Below are 14790 nucleotides of genomic sequence, written 5' to 3' on the forward strand. Positions count from 1 at the left end.
ACGTACCAACCTCGGTTTTCTACAGGGAAGATAATCCTCGTAGCGCCTCCTTTCCTACACTGCAAGGTCGGTGGGGCAAGCTAAAAAGTGGAGAGGAGAGTGGAAAGGAGGAGGCAGGCAAAAGTGGAAGGTGCGAAGTGTACATCGGCCTTTAAGCATAATTGTAGCTGTAATTAGTGACATCTTCTGCGTAATAAGCTGTGTGCAAGACTATGTGGCGATTCGGTCAAATGTTAGCCTTTTTGCAGGACATTTATGTGGGTCTAATGGGGTACTTATGCATTGATGGTAATCCTGTCAGCTCTGAAGCCATTGACCAAGACGATTGATTATCTGGACATCGGGAAAGTTGGACATTCGGGCCGATTGGGTTTTTTGGCGGCAACGACGAAACCCTAATGAAAGGGTGCGGTCAGAAAAACAAGCGTGGCCAGAAGCAAGAACAATTGCCGCTGCCTCTGCATGCCATTGTGGTTGAAATGCACATCTGTTAAAAGAAGCTGAACTCTCCAACTGGCTGCTGAACTTGTCGAAGACGCCACCCCCATAGCAACAGCCCGCTCTCTCAATAATCGGGGAGTTGCAAAATAAGTTTTGCTCGTCCAAAGAGAGAACATAACGTTTAAGCCTGCTTTGTGAATGTAGATCCTGCCACTTCTAAGGAAGTTGGTAGTCAAGTTCTTTTAGCGTTGGGAGGGTTACGATGACAATGCTATTTGAGCCATGCTTCTCTGGTGTGACAATAGAAAAAGAAGCATCTAGAAGCTTGGACTGCTCGTGCTTGGGACACGATAGTGACTATTCTTTTCTGCAACTCTCTTTACCAGGATTCATCGTAGTCACGTCTCTCTAATATAGATACACTGCTATACAGACAAACTTTTCTGGGGACAAATTGGGTAAATACATGCCTTTTTGTCTCACTATTATAGACCCACATTATGGACATGTTTTTGGGGAATGGAGGTTTTCATCAACGAGGCACGACTGTAACACGTGTCTTGCTAAGGCTCAACTTAGATTGTGGACTGGCCCCCTGGATGCAAGACACGTCTCCAAACGAAGAAAAGTAAAGAATTTCTTATTTGGACGCACCTCTTGGCCCAGACGTGGATGAGGCGCTTGTCTGTCACCATCATCTCGTAGTACTGCTCGAGCTGCGTCTGCACGTAGTGGAAGCTCTCCTTGGCGATGGTCTCGCTCACCAGGCCCACCTCGAAGCCGTTGCACCGGTTGAACTCCATGAAGAAGCGCATCGCCCAGAAGTAGTAGCTCTCGTCGTGCGATTGGGCACGCTCGCGCTGCAGGAAGCTCTGGGCATGGATATTCAAAAGAGTCAAGTTTACTGCATCTACGTTTATGCGGCTGTACCAAGCTTCGACTGGAGGACATAGCAGACAGACACGAGGGTTTCCCTCTTCGTGTCTACCCACTGCATCCCCCACTCACAGCGAGGAAGTTTGTCCACTGCTCGCACAGAGGGTGCGGCGGAGCGTGGCATCGGGGTGCCGTATTCTGGCATTGTCTGCCAGTCGTGGCAATTGCGGCCCCGTCCTTTCTACAGCTTATGGGAATCCACTAGCAACTACTACCATATTTACTCGCATAATAAACGCACCCCTCAATTTTTCCCCTCCCTCAATCAACGCACCTCCAATTTTCGGATCCGCGAGTCTCGAATCGCGTCCAATTTAGTAAGCCACCAAGCCAGCTTTCTCTTGCCGCCAAGCGGTCAGGCCAAGTCAAGCCAAGTCAACCTAAGCCAGGCTGCTCTCATAATGGCCGCAAGTGTGTAGTTGCGGTAGTTACGGAAGTGATCAACCGTGAAACAGAGTGTCACGCACACTTGACGAAGCTTGGGTCAAGGAATTGCCGAGCCCCGGACATCCTTCGCCTATCAGATGCATTAATGTCAACAAACAAGACATTGTCTATGGTCCGCTTTCGGACAGTGAAATCGTGAAAGTGGTTAGGCTTAATTTCAGATACTCCTGGTAAATGCGTTTATTTAATCTGCAACAGAACGGCACAGCGAGGTGGACGCTCTGTTGTAGGCTGAGAGTGTCTGGTAGCCTCTCCATGAACGAAACTTGATCAGAGTTCTTGTCTCCGTGAAGGAAACTTGATTTATGCAAGCGGGCTTCGGTGGTCAAGGGTTGGACTTCGTACGAGTTCTTATACGCGTAGTCACGGATTATACCTGAGCGTGCCTTCTGGATAGTAGCAATATATATCGGCTAAGAATGGTCGTGTTGCTTTTTGTGCCGAGTGAGCTTCGTAGGGCGCTTTTCCTTCGGTAAAAGGCACCCTGAAAGCGCCCTAAAAAGGTTTGCAATTTATAAAGTATGGTTATTGTGACGCAACCCCGACCAGCCGTGGGTGTGCCTCGGTCACTGGAGATGTGCCACAGTACCTTGCCGTGTCATATTGACACCTAATATGACATTTGCACGAAGTGTGTAAATGCAAAAATTTTACAACGTGTAATGAACGCCCAACCCCCCAAATATGTGTCAATTTTTCGGGAAAAAAAGTGCTTTCATTATGCGAGTAAACACGGTAGATGCACTACAACGAACAAAGAACACACGGCCAAAATGTTCCTTGCAACCCATCAAAGAGAAGAGCGTCTGCTGGGGCAGAGCTTTGTTGCATATGTGGTCACAACCTTTTACGTTTTAGTTGACTCCTGTCACTTCAAAGTGAAAATCTGATTGCATCGATAAGTGAGTTCATATTTGATATGAATGAGGGTTCCTTTTTGATACTGAAGCATATTACTAATTACCTTTTGTAGTAAGAGTAGATAGGATGCAAAAAGAACATAGAGCCTTCTTTAGAAATGAGGCTTAGGTCAGAGTAGGTTAAATTTACAATGGGCATGTAAAAATGATTAAAACATGAAGCATAGCAGAACACTTCAACTGAGATGAAGCCTCTCTCTTTCTCCCTCAGTAGTTACATCAGCCTGTAAATATATATCCTGTCAAATTCATGCAACTATCAGCATATCCACCAAAACCTCAATCAACAAAAATAGTTTGTTTCCCTTTCGATTGAGGGGGGGGGGGGGGGGGGGGGGGGGGGGGGGGGGCGGCAAGGTTTATGAACTTGCAACTCAAGATTCTAATTTCATAAACTGCAAAAACAACCACCCACATATAATATGAAAACCTACATATGTGCTTTAAATTTTGCATTGCGCTTCAACGGGGTTATCTCCAGAGTTAAGTCAAAGTCTGCTGACCTTTCGATTGACCGCTGCACAAGAACTACAGTCAAGCCCAAAGAAGGTATATCTGTAATAGTAGTGCTCAGCATAATTTCCGAGCCACTCACGCTAACCCATGCGCTCCCCCAAGTCAGCCGCTGCAAGCGGTGCAAGTGCCACGGTACAAAGTAGCCCGGGCATGTGATATCATTGGGAGTAAAACACCTTGATTCTGTCTTGTTAAAGTAGACGCTAATCCACTATATTGCACATTTCTCTCACGACTCTTAGCTCCCGAGATTACCGACATTGTCTGGAAAGTCAGACGATGACGGGCAATATCTACACTTCGTTTCATCTTAAAGGAGCTGTGCAATGCTTTCAACGTTGAAAGGATTTGCGTCCTCTACTTTTGACACTGTTCATCTTGTCACAAAGGACAGAAAACACATCTCCTTGCTTCGAAATGTTACGTTTCTGCCGCGTAATCGGGAGGCAAAAATTAAAATACCTCCCGACCTGCAGGTGCCAGTGGTGACCATGAGAACCGTGCAAAGTGACGTCAAAGAGAGACTTGTAAAAAGATTGCAAGTTTGGCAAATACCTGCTCGATAAAAGGTAATTTTTCTATAAATCCTGTCCTTCCGACATAAATATAAATGTGTCAAAAACCTGGTATCACCGACAAAACTTCTATTTTGCGGAGTTGTAGTGGCACCATCTATCCCAGGTCAAGAAAACTGTCAGCTCTAACTGCTACCACGAACGGCCACCAGAAGCCGGACGGGGACAGGGGCAGAGCCGAACAGGGATGGCTGGACCCGGACGAGCACGTTGGGTAATGTGGCACTTTCCTTTCGCCATGTCGATCGCGCTGTGCAAGCACGTGGTCACGTGGTCGCGAGAGGGTGAGTTCTCGCTGCTCACTGATGGCTCTAGAGAGAGAGCTTCACCGGAACCCCGTGCATGCGCCTTTCCCATCACAGCTCACGTGACTCGGAAGATGGAGGAGGAGTTGAGAGGTGCTGAAAACCTCAATCTTTGTCAATTTTTAATATAAAAACTAGGACATGCAGGCAAATCTTTTTTTTTTGTTCTTTACTTCAAAAAGGTAAAAACACCAGCTCCCAAATAATTTAAGCAAAGCACTAAAATTGTTGCGCAGCTCCTTTAAGTGAAAGCACAGGCAATGCCACGAGCCAACAGAACAAATCAAACAGCGTCAAAAGCCATCATGGCATTCAACATATACCTGGGCATGCAGTTTCATCGGCTAAACCAACCAAGCGCAGCAAATTCTAGACTCACGATTTTAGTGTGCCTTCTTAAAAGTAAGTGTTTGAGCCTTTGACTGTGCTCCGACATAAAATTAAACAAAACTATACGGTGGGCAGGGTAGACGCTGTAAAATGCAAATTAATGCGATGGCGTTAAGGAGCTCGTGTTGCAGTGGAGACGGCATTGGTGCCATTCTGACAGGAAAATCCTGATCGGTCGATAGGGTAATGTGATTAAAAAACATAAGATGTAATGCGAATTAAAGGGTGCCGCATGTCTCAAATGATTTCACTTTATAATGTAACTCTTTTGCCTTAAAGGAAAGTTTGAAGAATTTCAGGCTGGATTCGAACCCACGACCCTTCGATTGCAAGTCAGACACGCTACTGACTAAGCCACTCAGAGATGCTTGCACGGCTTAAGAATGAGCGGGATTTTATGTGTTTAGCTATTGTGTTCCACTCTTAAAGGCTAACCTTAAGAATCCTCCAAATTTTTTGTACCATATTTGTTTTCTACATTTCTGAATATTAGAATCAACTAATAATAAAAAATTTATATTTTTTTGCTTCGTTCAAGTTAATCTTGTTGCAGATGTGGCACAATTCCAAGCAAAGTGGCACTTCGGCGCTAGATGTAAAAGACTTGTTTATGGCAATTTGGTCTCCGAGTTGATTGGACAAGATCGCAACACTTTTGCCGGGGTTCCCCACCTTGACGGTGCGCATCATGGGGTTGTACGACCACTTCAGGAAGTCGACGCAGAGGCCCTTGAGGAAGAGCCGGATGTTGAGGGTGGACCTCCGGGTGGATGTGGTCTCTTCCAACGGGGGCCGCTTGTTCTTGGGCTTGGCCCGGAAGTTCTTGTCCCGGTCGAAGTCCACTTGGGACAGCCGCACCCGGTCGCGCACTATCAGGGCGTTGTCGCTGATCGACTTCATGTTCTTCACCGTGAACGTCCCGCCAAAGCGCGGGTGCCTGCAATCCGGAAAAAATAAACCTGTCTCTACCCTACGCATATGGTCAGGAGAGCACCGGGTGTTTATTCACGAGTTTTCCTCGACTCATAGTTAACAGAAAATTTGACGGCCGATGTATCGCCCACCACATGGTGTCACATGGCACGACATTGCACTGTCTCATACGACGTAATGTCGCTACATCGTGTCATATGATACAATGTGTAATGTGACATCATGTCGCGGCGTCACATGACCGTGACAATGCGAGACACCTTGGCATTATTTAATACACCGTCGGGTAATGTCATGCGACACCGCAATGTGGCACCGTGATGTCCTGCGACCCCACGTAACATCACGTGATGTCAGGTCCCACGACCAGTCACACTGATGGCGTCGTGTAAGTCGTCATCAGTGTGACTGTGGCATGCGACAGTTTCTCGTGGTGCCACGCCACACTTTTCTCCGGCATGCCAGCCCTTAAAGGCCGACCAATAAGCAGAAAGGATTGGAGAAGATTACAAAAATATCAGAGATGCAGAAGCCGCACTTTATTTCTTCCCCGCAGCCCCCTCCTTGAAGCTACCCCTTCGCTACCCTCGGACTTGAAGAGCACTGTATACACTTTTCAATCCTAAGCCGACATAGCGGGGGAAGCTACGTGCTCGTCGGACCAGCCGTACGTCTATCTTTCCCCACGGGATTACGCTCCCGCCCGTACCGACGCGCAGACGGCGGAGTCAGACGATTAAGGGAAAGCGGTGGCAACATATAGCTCCCACCGCACCATCAGCTTTCGGCTCAACAAAGTATAAACAAACTCAAAAAAGCCGAGTCACTATTCTTTTTGTATGCTGCATCTGCTAGCGACACTGGATTCCTATCGTAATTAGTTTGTTTGAACGACCCTCTAGAACGCATCTTACCGCCAAGAGAACGTTGACGATACCTTTGTTTCTAAACTATAACTTATTTTTTCGCTCGAGGTTTTCTATTTTAAATATCTCAGTCTCTTATTTGCTAGCCCTTTTACATTTCAAGAATAAAATATGGCATTTTACTGTTCCAGCAATTGCATCAAATACTAAAATGGCTGAATCTTTGCAAAAAGATTACCATAACATCCCGAGTCATCACCCACCCCTTCAAATACCCCAATGCTGACTCTGCAGAACTTAATGTTGGAGGACGTCCATGACAAAGTAAAAAGAAGGCAAGAAAGACACTTCCCTTAGTTTACGCATTTCCTCTGTGAGCAAGTCGTAGTGTTTCCATGAAAAAAAGGAACAATGGAGATAACTAAATAAAAGTTTGTCTTGCTTACATAAAAAATGTACCAACAAAAAAAAAAAGAAAAAAAAGCTGAAAGATAATTTAAGCAGTAACTCATTCAGGGATCGCGAGGTAAGCGAACGCCCCATATTCTAGAATGTAACTGCGGAGTGTAAGGCCAAAGTTTGTCTTTGCCGAAGTAAGGTCGCCGCAAACTTGCTTCTTTCCGTGGAACGTCGAGACTGCGGTTTTGCAATGTTTAAGGGGGGACACTACCCAGGAAAAAAAAATTCTGCAAAAAGCATTGATTTAAAAAAATTACATATTTACATCTACCAATCTAGAGACAATTCCCAGAAATTTTCAGTAGTTTACACTGCTGTATCTTTGCGGAACAAAAGCTCAAATGTACAGCGGGTCTGGAGAAAAAAAAAAGAGAAACACCTGCTGATGGTTATTGGGCACTAGAGATCCAATTTTATGGCGCAAACATACTAATCTATCTAACTTAAGCATCACAAAAAACCCAAAGTTAGTGCCTTTTTTTTTTTGTTAAAGGAGTACTTCGGCGATTTTTTTTAACAACCCCACCTAACTCTATTATCAAAATAGCCATCTATTACTCCTTCCGGTATGCTATTTAGTATCGCAAAATTCAAAGTACTTATTGTGAAATCGGCAAATGAAAATGATGTCAAAACCAAGATTCAAATATACCTGCGCTTTTCATTGCCATGAACCAAGTACCTGCGCTTTTCATTGCCACACTGGTCCTTTATCGCTAAAAGGACCAGTGTGGTAGTTTCACATAAAGCTCCAACATAAGTCACAAAGTTGGGAGTTCATCATTAACATGTGAATGAATTGTGACAAAGCACCAATGTCATGTTCAGACTGAGTGTGTAGCAAAATGTAGATATTTGAGATGGTCAGGTAACCGACAGGCATACAGCTATATATATATAAACAATATAAAAGAAAACATCTAAAAAAAAAAAATTTTACATTTGGAAACATATGAAAACTTTTCTCAGCGAGAGTAATGCAATCTTTTGAAAAATACCGACATAGATCAACGACAGCAAGAGTTTCGGGGAAGTTTTTTTGGTACTGTCTAGACCGGTTATAGCAAAGTAAACAGGAATCGGAAATCACTGTCATCCGCCAGCGGAGGCACAAAACAAGCTTCGAGACTGAAACACGAGTCCAGCTTGTGGCTGGGCTTATTGGTAGGGGTGTGCAAATACTTGAATATACGAATTTGAATCGAATAGCAAGTTCCCCAATAATTTGATTCCCCGCAAATCGAATCCGTAGTATTCGGTCACTTGAACATTCAATGTATTCGGCCAAAGACGCACAGTCGGCACAGAGTTGGCAAAAGAGCCATTTTTTTCTCCCGATATTAGCGCCATGATGTTGACAAAGCTACCATTGAATCACAACCGAAACATCCTGTTTGCACCGCTTCTAGAGAGGAATTATTGAGAGGCCAGAATTCCACACCATGCCTACCTAATTCTCTTCACGAGTAAAGCCCCTTGTTTCAAACTGAAGCACCGATGTAGAACACACTTTGCCACACTCACAGAAATCAACGACTGCAAGATCTGCAAAAAAACCATCTTAACCACGCCAATGAAACTAGCCACAAATTCCGATTCGGAATGAAACGGAATGAAAAAATAGTCAGCCTAGATTTGAGAGGGTTTCCAACCGTTCGATAGCCGCGCTTGAATTACGAACTGCAAGAAGGTGACGAAAAGACGAAAGCGTTGATCGGGCAGGCGTCGACGCTCTTCCGTTTGCTCGCCTTCTTTCCACGCGACAACACAACACGTGCGCACTTACGACCAATCTGCGCAGGAGCAGTCTCCGTGGTTTCAGTTTCGCTTGCTCCGTCTTTTAAATCTAGGTTATCTACAACAGGATAGATGGACGGAAAAATGGATGCATAGCAGCAGTTCAACGGTGATTTACGCCACCTAACCACATGTTTTGTTTCTTACTTCAGATTATATTGCTGAGGCCTGTTTACTCAGATTTAACAGCCACCTGTTTATTTATATAAAATAAAATCCCGGGTGCCCTTTTTCTTCCTTAAGGGGGGACACACTACCCATAAAAAACAATTTCTGCAAAAAATTTTGGTTTTGAAAAATACCATGTTTACATCCGCCAACATCCATACCTCGGCAAACCTCACTCATGAGGGCCCTCACTCACCCTCATCTTCACAGGTGAGGTGAGGGTGAGTGAATTTCCGAACCAGGAAAATTCATGAGTGTGAGGGTGAGTGATGGCCGTGAGGGCTGTGATGGCCGTGAGGGCTTGACTGCGTGAGGGCCATGAGTGCGTGAGGGGCGTGAGGGCGGTGAGTGGCGTGAGGGCCATGAGTGCGTGAGGGGTATGAGGGCGGTGAGTGCGTGAGGGGTGTGAGGGCCATGAGTGCGTGAGGGGCGTGAAGGCGATGAGTGGCATGAGTGCATGAGGGGCGTGAGGAGTGTAAGGGACATGAGGCCCCCTTCAGATGGAGCAACTTTCTCCGTAATTTTGGTGTTGCTGGCGGGTTGTTCCCTAGCTTTCCCTAGATCGACACTAATTGCTGACATCGGGTCCAGCTCGAAACAAGGGAGCAACTCGGAGCAATTCGAAGACATTTGAAGCGGCTGCATCCAATCAGAGACGCGATATTTTCAAGTGATACCTCGTGCCGATGACTTGGTTCTGGTTTGAAATTGATCAATTTTGGGAACAAACTGTTTGAGAAATATGCCTTAGTATGGTCAACGAGATTTAAAAGCTTAAAAACATGTTTATAGCGGTAATTGTGTCTAAATATTGTAAGAAAAATAAAATTTCATGATGATGATGGCAAATTGCAGCAGATGGTTGCTGCTAGTGTCACAAAATAAACCGTAGCTTATTTAGTGACTCTAGTTGCTGCGTCTGAAAGCGGGCGGCCCGTGTTGCTGGTGTTGCGACGTCAAGTTTCTGGGCGAAATTGTTCCATCTGAAGCGGGCCTGAGTGGCGTGAGGGCCATTAGTGCGTGAGGGCTATGAGTAGGTGAGGGCCGTGAGGGTGGTGAGTGCGTGAGGGCCTTGAGTGAGTGAGGGGCGGTGAGTGGCGTGAGGGCCATGAGTGCGTGAAGGCCATGAGTGGCGTGAGGGCCGTGAGTGTGTGAGGGCCATGAGTGCGTGAGGGGCGTGAGAGCCGTGAGGTTCAGTGATGGTGAGTGAGGGGCTGAAGGTGAGTGTGGTTGTGAGGGTGAGGGAGAGTGAGGGGCTTAGGTCAGTGTGGCTTTGAGGGTGAGGGCGACCTAAAATGCCGACCTCTGCCAACATCTAGAGAGTATTCCCAGAAAGTTTCAATAGTTTACACTGCATAGTTATTTTTGAATAAATTATTTTCGGTCCACCGATGCTAAAGAAAAGGTAAAGGGTGGAGCACTTTGAACGCGTTTTTCTCAGTTCAGCTTTTTGGCAGCAAATCGCACCTTGATAAAACTATTGTTTCAGTATGAAACTATTGAGACTTAATATTGGCGGCTTATATGCCGAAAGTTTATGGAGCCCGTTACTATGGAACTTAGATTTTGCATTTTCATGTTCCTTTACTTTTTTTTTTTATATAAATTGTGTTTTGCTTGAAAAATGCATAATTTCTGAAATTTCTTTCCACAGTAACTGGAAACAGGCATTCCAGTATGCATTTCACAAGAAAGATATGTGGTTATCAACACCATTTCTCAATGATAGATCCATTGAGCAGATTCCATGCAAAGCTATGCTTTACTTCGTTTTGGGGGTACAGTACCTTATAAAATTGGTTCACAGGGTTGAAACATTGCATGCCCACCTTCTATATGGCTACAAACACCACCAGCAAATATCACGCCGATTGAGTGAACGGTTCAAAAGTTGACATTCCCAGGTAGTGTCCCCCCTTAAAATTGAGACCAAATATCGCAAAATGCGCCTTTTCTGAGATACACAAAGAAAAAAAGAAAGAACATGTCGCGGTGTTAGGTTGTGCTTTTAACGAGAAAAAAAGGCAGGCGTGGCTGTAACTTTGGGTTTTTTGTGACACTTAGGATAGATAGATTATGTTTGCGCCATGAAATTGGATCTTTAGTGCCCAACGCTCACAACATCTGTTTTTTTTTTTTTCTCCAGACCTTCTGTACATTTGAGCTTCTGTTTTGTACGAGATGCATATTCTTCACCAGGTGCATACTCTGCGCATATAATAATCTCATTCACAGCCCACTTTGAAAAATTTCTACAAATAAAATCACTATTGAATATTTGATTCGATATTCAACCTTTTTTTTTTCTTAACCCGATTCGGTATTCGATTTGATAACTACTATTCGGTATTCGCACACCCCTACTTGTTAGGAAGTGAAAGAAATTGGGTCTCAGTTTTCTTTGTTTTTCTTCCACTTTATATGTCAAGAAAAGAAACAAGAAAAAGCTTCTTTCCCCAATATTTTTTGCTTTTTTCCAGCCTTGTTATCACTACCTACAGCACACATTGCACAAGACATTCTTGCAGGCGCTTCAATAACAAGCAGTGCAGACGATTGTGCGAGGTTATAAGCAATTACCTGCTTGGCTTTGACTGCATCTGTGCTTTCTTCCTGCTGAGTTCCAATTCCCGAGCTCTGAGAAGGGCTCTGGAAAGTAGAGAAATCACGTGAGACAGAGGCGAGATAACCTATGCCAAAAAAGATAGAAACCAATTTCTACACCCACTTCACATCTTGCTCCTTCTCGCTGGTGCTGCGGGCTTGCGCGGCGCTGGCTAAAACTTGTGGGGACTGCAAGAAGCCGGGCAAGAGAAAACCCCATAAGCAATCTAGTGCAAAACCCTCCAGTGGGCAGTCTATCATTTCACAATGTTTTCTGGTTCCTTCCAAAAAGAAGAATGTGCATGTGCACATGCATGCATTTAAACATGCACTTTCAAATTAGGTTCATAGGATCCCGGGGTTTCTCCAAAAGTAGCCCCTTTATTTTCCCAAAGTACAACCGAAATTTCTCTACAGTAGTACCCTCAGAATTTCTCCGAAGAATCCCCCAATTTTCCACCAACTGCCTAGTTTTTTTTCCAAGATGCTCCCAAAGGTCTCTTCAGGACCCAAAATTATCCACCTTCTATAAAATATTATTTCAGATGACGAACAAAATCTCAGGATGTGTGAGCCATGTAGTACTGATGCATAAACATACAAGCTAAAAGCCCCCAGTTTGCTCCTTACAGTGTGTGCGACTGATTCTTCTCGACTCACACTGCAAGAATGTAGAAAAAGAAGACGCTGCTGGGCAGCCCCTCGAGCAATATAACTGCACATTGAAACAGACTTCATTCAGCTCGGAGTGATGCACGTTAACTTTTACGAAATGAAAACAGGCATGAGAGAATGATAGAGCTAATGAGAAGTAATTCAAATAACATCACCTCACCCACATACCATAATATTCCCTTTAACCGTAACTTAAAAACAGATGGTACAAAAAACAAAAAATGGAGCATGCTCACTCTTCTCTTAAAAAGAACAGTGTAAAAACTGTGTCCTTTCAGCAACCGATTCTTGGGCACAAGATAAAGAGGGATTAACTGTTGGGATATTATAAGGTATGAGTCAAGAACCCACAAATGCAGCTGAAATGGGATGTGCTTGGGTTGTTTCCACTTGCAAGGTCGCTGTACTAAGTCCTCGCATAAGACCGGAACATAAGTCAGCACAAGGTGCCATCCGACCACGAAAGGAATTGGAAAAAGCTCGTTCCCACCTCTGGCAAACGAAACAGTAGCCAGTCCAACCTCGCGTTGGGTGTTTACGCCCCACGTGGCAACGTGCAGAGACCGTCGTAGCAATCGATGGCCACTCCATGTGATAGAGAAAGAAAGAGATGAGAGCCTTTCTCACCTGTTCTCTGAGCATCAGAGAGAGGATCTCCAGGGAGTGAAAACAGTAGTCGGTTTCGTCTTCGCTGCTGCTGATGTAAAGGAGCAGGTCCTCGAGGTGAGCCAAGTGCATGGCCCTGGAAGATAGACCACAGACCAGAAAGGCATTCGAGAGTCCAGTTTTCGCAACTGGCTCGAAATGTCTAAAGGCTCGTTCGCACACCCGCGTCTGGGTGCAACCAACCACGTTGTGCAGCCTCGGGCTTCCACAATCTCTCGCGACGAAAGACCACACTGGTGCCACTGTCTGCGAGGCTTCTTCGTGCTTCAAAACCACGCACCTTTTTTCGTGTTTTTTTTTTTTTTCTTTTGTATTTGTACAAGGACATTTTTTGAGCGTTTGGTTCTTGGGTATGTTTTCCGGGGGTCGGAGAACCCCACACCCTACAGTAAATACAGAAAACATGGGTTTAACATCAGAAAAACCACCAACGTATGGCAAAACAAGGGGCCCTTTGCTGCAAAGTTGAATGTGTGCAAATATGCGCCTGCTCCTCTACGCCGTTAGGATGGACCGCAGCAAATGACACGAGCCAGCACAACCAATCCGGCATGGAGCAGCGCGGAAAACGTAGCATGTGGTCGGGCACGGAGAGAGCACACACTCTCAAAGTGCTTTTTTGTAGCATCGTGTGTGGTCCATCTTGCGAGCCGAAAAGTGCAGGTTCTCTTTTGCTTTTTAATGTGAAAGCATTAACTGTCCCATGGCACCTAGTCTCTCTGATCCCATTGGCTGGCGCGCAGTGATGAGGAGTCCCATTGACCGCTGCGCGCGTCTGTTTCAACGACCACCGCCAGATGGTGCTGCGTGTCCGTGCCGCCAGCGCGCCGATAAAACTAACCGCTGCAACCCCGTGCCACTACGGGCTCCGCGCCGGTTAAAACGGACACGCTAGCGAGCTCAGAGGCGTCTGCTCGTCTCGCCGCTGACCAACATGGCGCCGCCTCTAGCATCCACACCGTCGCCGGTGCTCCTACCACAACTCTTAGACATTACTCGCGCCACAAAACTCCGCGGATCACTCCACAGTGTTCCATTGGACATTCATGCTTTTGCATTCACAACTCATAAAAACTGCTTAGATGCCTTCTAACTCTTTTTTTTTTTTTTTTTTTTTTTCAGACGGTCTGGTTGTTTGGCGCCAAAGCTCACTGTTGATGACAACAATGAGCTGCCTCGGGCCCCCCTCTAGGGAAAGTTATACAGGCACTGAATGTCGTCCGCGGCTTTGTGGAATGTAACGGTAGTGATTCTGAGATGTTGCGCCTTGTTAGCCTTCTTGGAAATATGACGGTCGGCGCTGCTAATTACAGAATGCGGCAGTCCCATATTGTGCCTTCTTTGGGTGATGCTCTCTTTCGTTTTGAATACTTGTTTGGAATAAAATGTTTCCTTCAACATTCAAGGCTTTGCGCAAATTTTTTTGTCGTTTTCTTTTGTTTCTTTTTTTTATAATTCACTTAATTCGCACATTTTTTGCCGTCCGACTGACCTCAAAATAACGAGGTTCTACTGTATAGTCCGAAGAAAATGGTACTAAGTACTCTGCTTGTTGTTATATGTGTCACCTTTGCTCTCAAATTCGAGACTAGCCTCTACAGATCAGTAGCACTTCGACTTAGCCAAACCAACTAGGCATATCCACCTTTTTCTCGTCTAACGATTCACCAATTATGAAGAGAAAGTCGCATCATGTAGTGGACAGAATCCACACCTCAGAGGGCGGCAGGGAGCAGAGGTGCACGTACCACAACACCTGGTCGTGGATGCTGACGTCGTCGTCGGTCCGCTTCTCCTCCGACAGGTTGGCAGGCACGTGGACAATGTTCCGGATGAGGACCAGGATTCGTTCAATCGTGTCCTTGTCCTCTTCCTGCCGAGTCTCCCAGTTCTGAAGTGCAGGCGGAGAAAGTGAGGAAATGCAGCACCGTCTCACTCACCGCCATCCACAAATCAAAGCCAAAACTGCCTTCGCTCCCATGGCACGGTGATGCAGGTGCAACACCCACGCACGACATGTCAATGAGGCACTGCAAAAAAACTTGAGACTTCTCTTTTTCTAAAATCTATCGTAAAAACTTGTACGAGCGTC

General features: G+C 45.5%; 1 protein-coding gene across 1 annotated transcript in view; it reads right to left on the reverse strand.

The window, feature by feature from the left end:
• LOC8038579 (protein timeless homolog) overlaps positions 1-14790 on the reverse strand; it is a 622009-nt gene that overhangs the window by 591061 nt on the left and 16158 nt on the right. Inside the window, exons 4-9 of the mRNA XM_040213064.2 lie at positions 14447-14589; positions 12660-12774; positions 11482-11546; positions 11334-11402; positions 5203-5467; positions 1096-1313 (exon numbers count right to left, since the gene is read on the reverse strand). Of these exons, the coding sequence (XP_040068998.1) occupies positions 1096-1313; positions 5203-5467; positions 11334-11402; positions 11482-11546; positions 12660-12774; positions 14447-14589 (875 nt within the window). The remainder of the gene's footprint in view (positions 1-1095; positions 1314-5202; positions 5468-11333; positions 11403-11481; positions 11547-12659; positions 12775-14446; positions 14590-14790) is intronic.

The sequence above is a fragment of the Ixodes scapularis genome, unplaced genomic scaffold, assembly GCF_016920785.2.
Source record: "Ixodes scapularis isolate PalLabHiFi unplaced genomic scaffold, ASM1692078v2 PGA_scaffold0__279_contigs__length_252992795, whole genome shotgun sequence".
NCBI lineage: Eukaryota > Metazoa > Arthropoda > Arachnida > Ixodida > Ixodidae > Ixodes > Ixodes scapularis.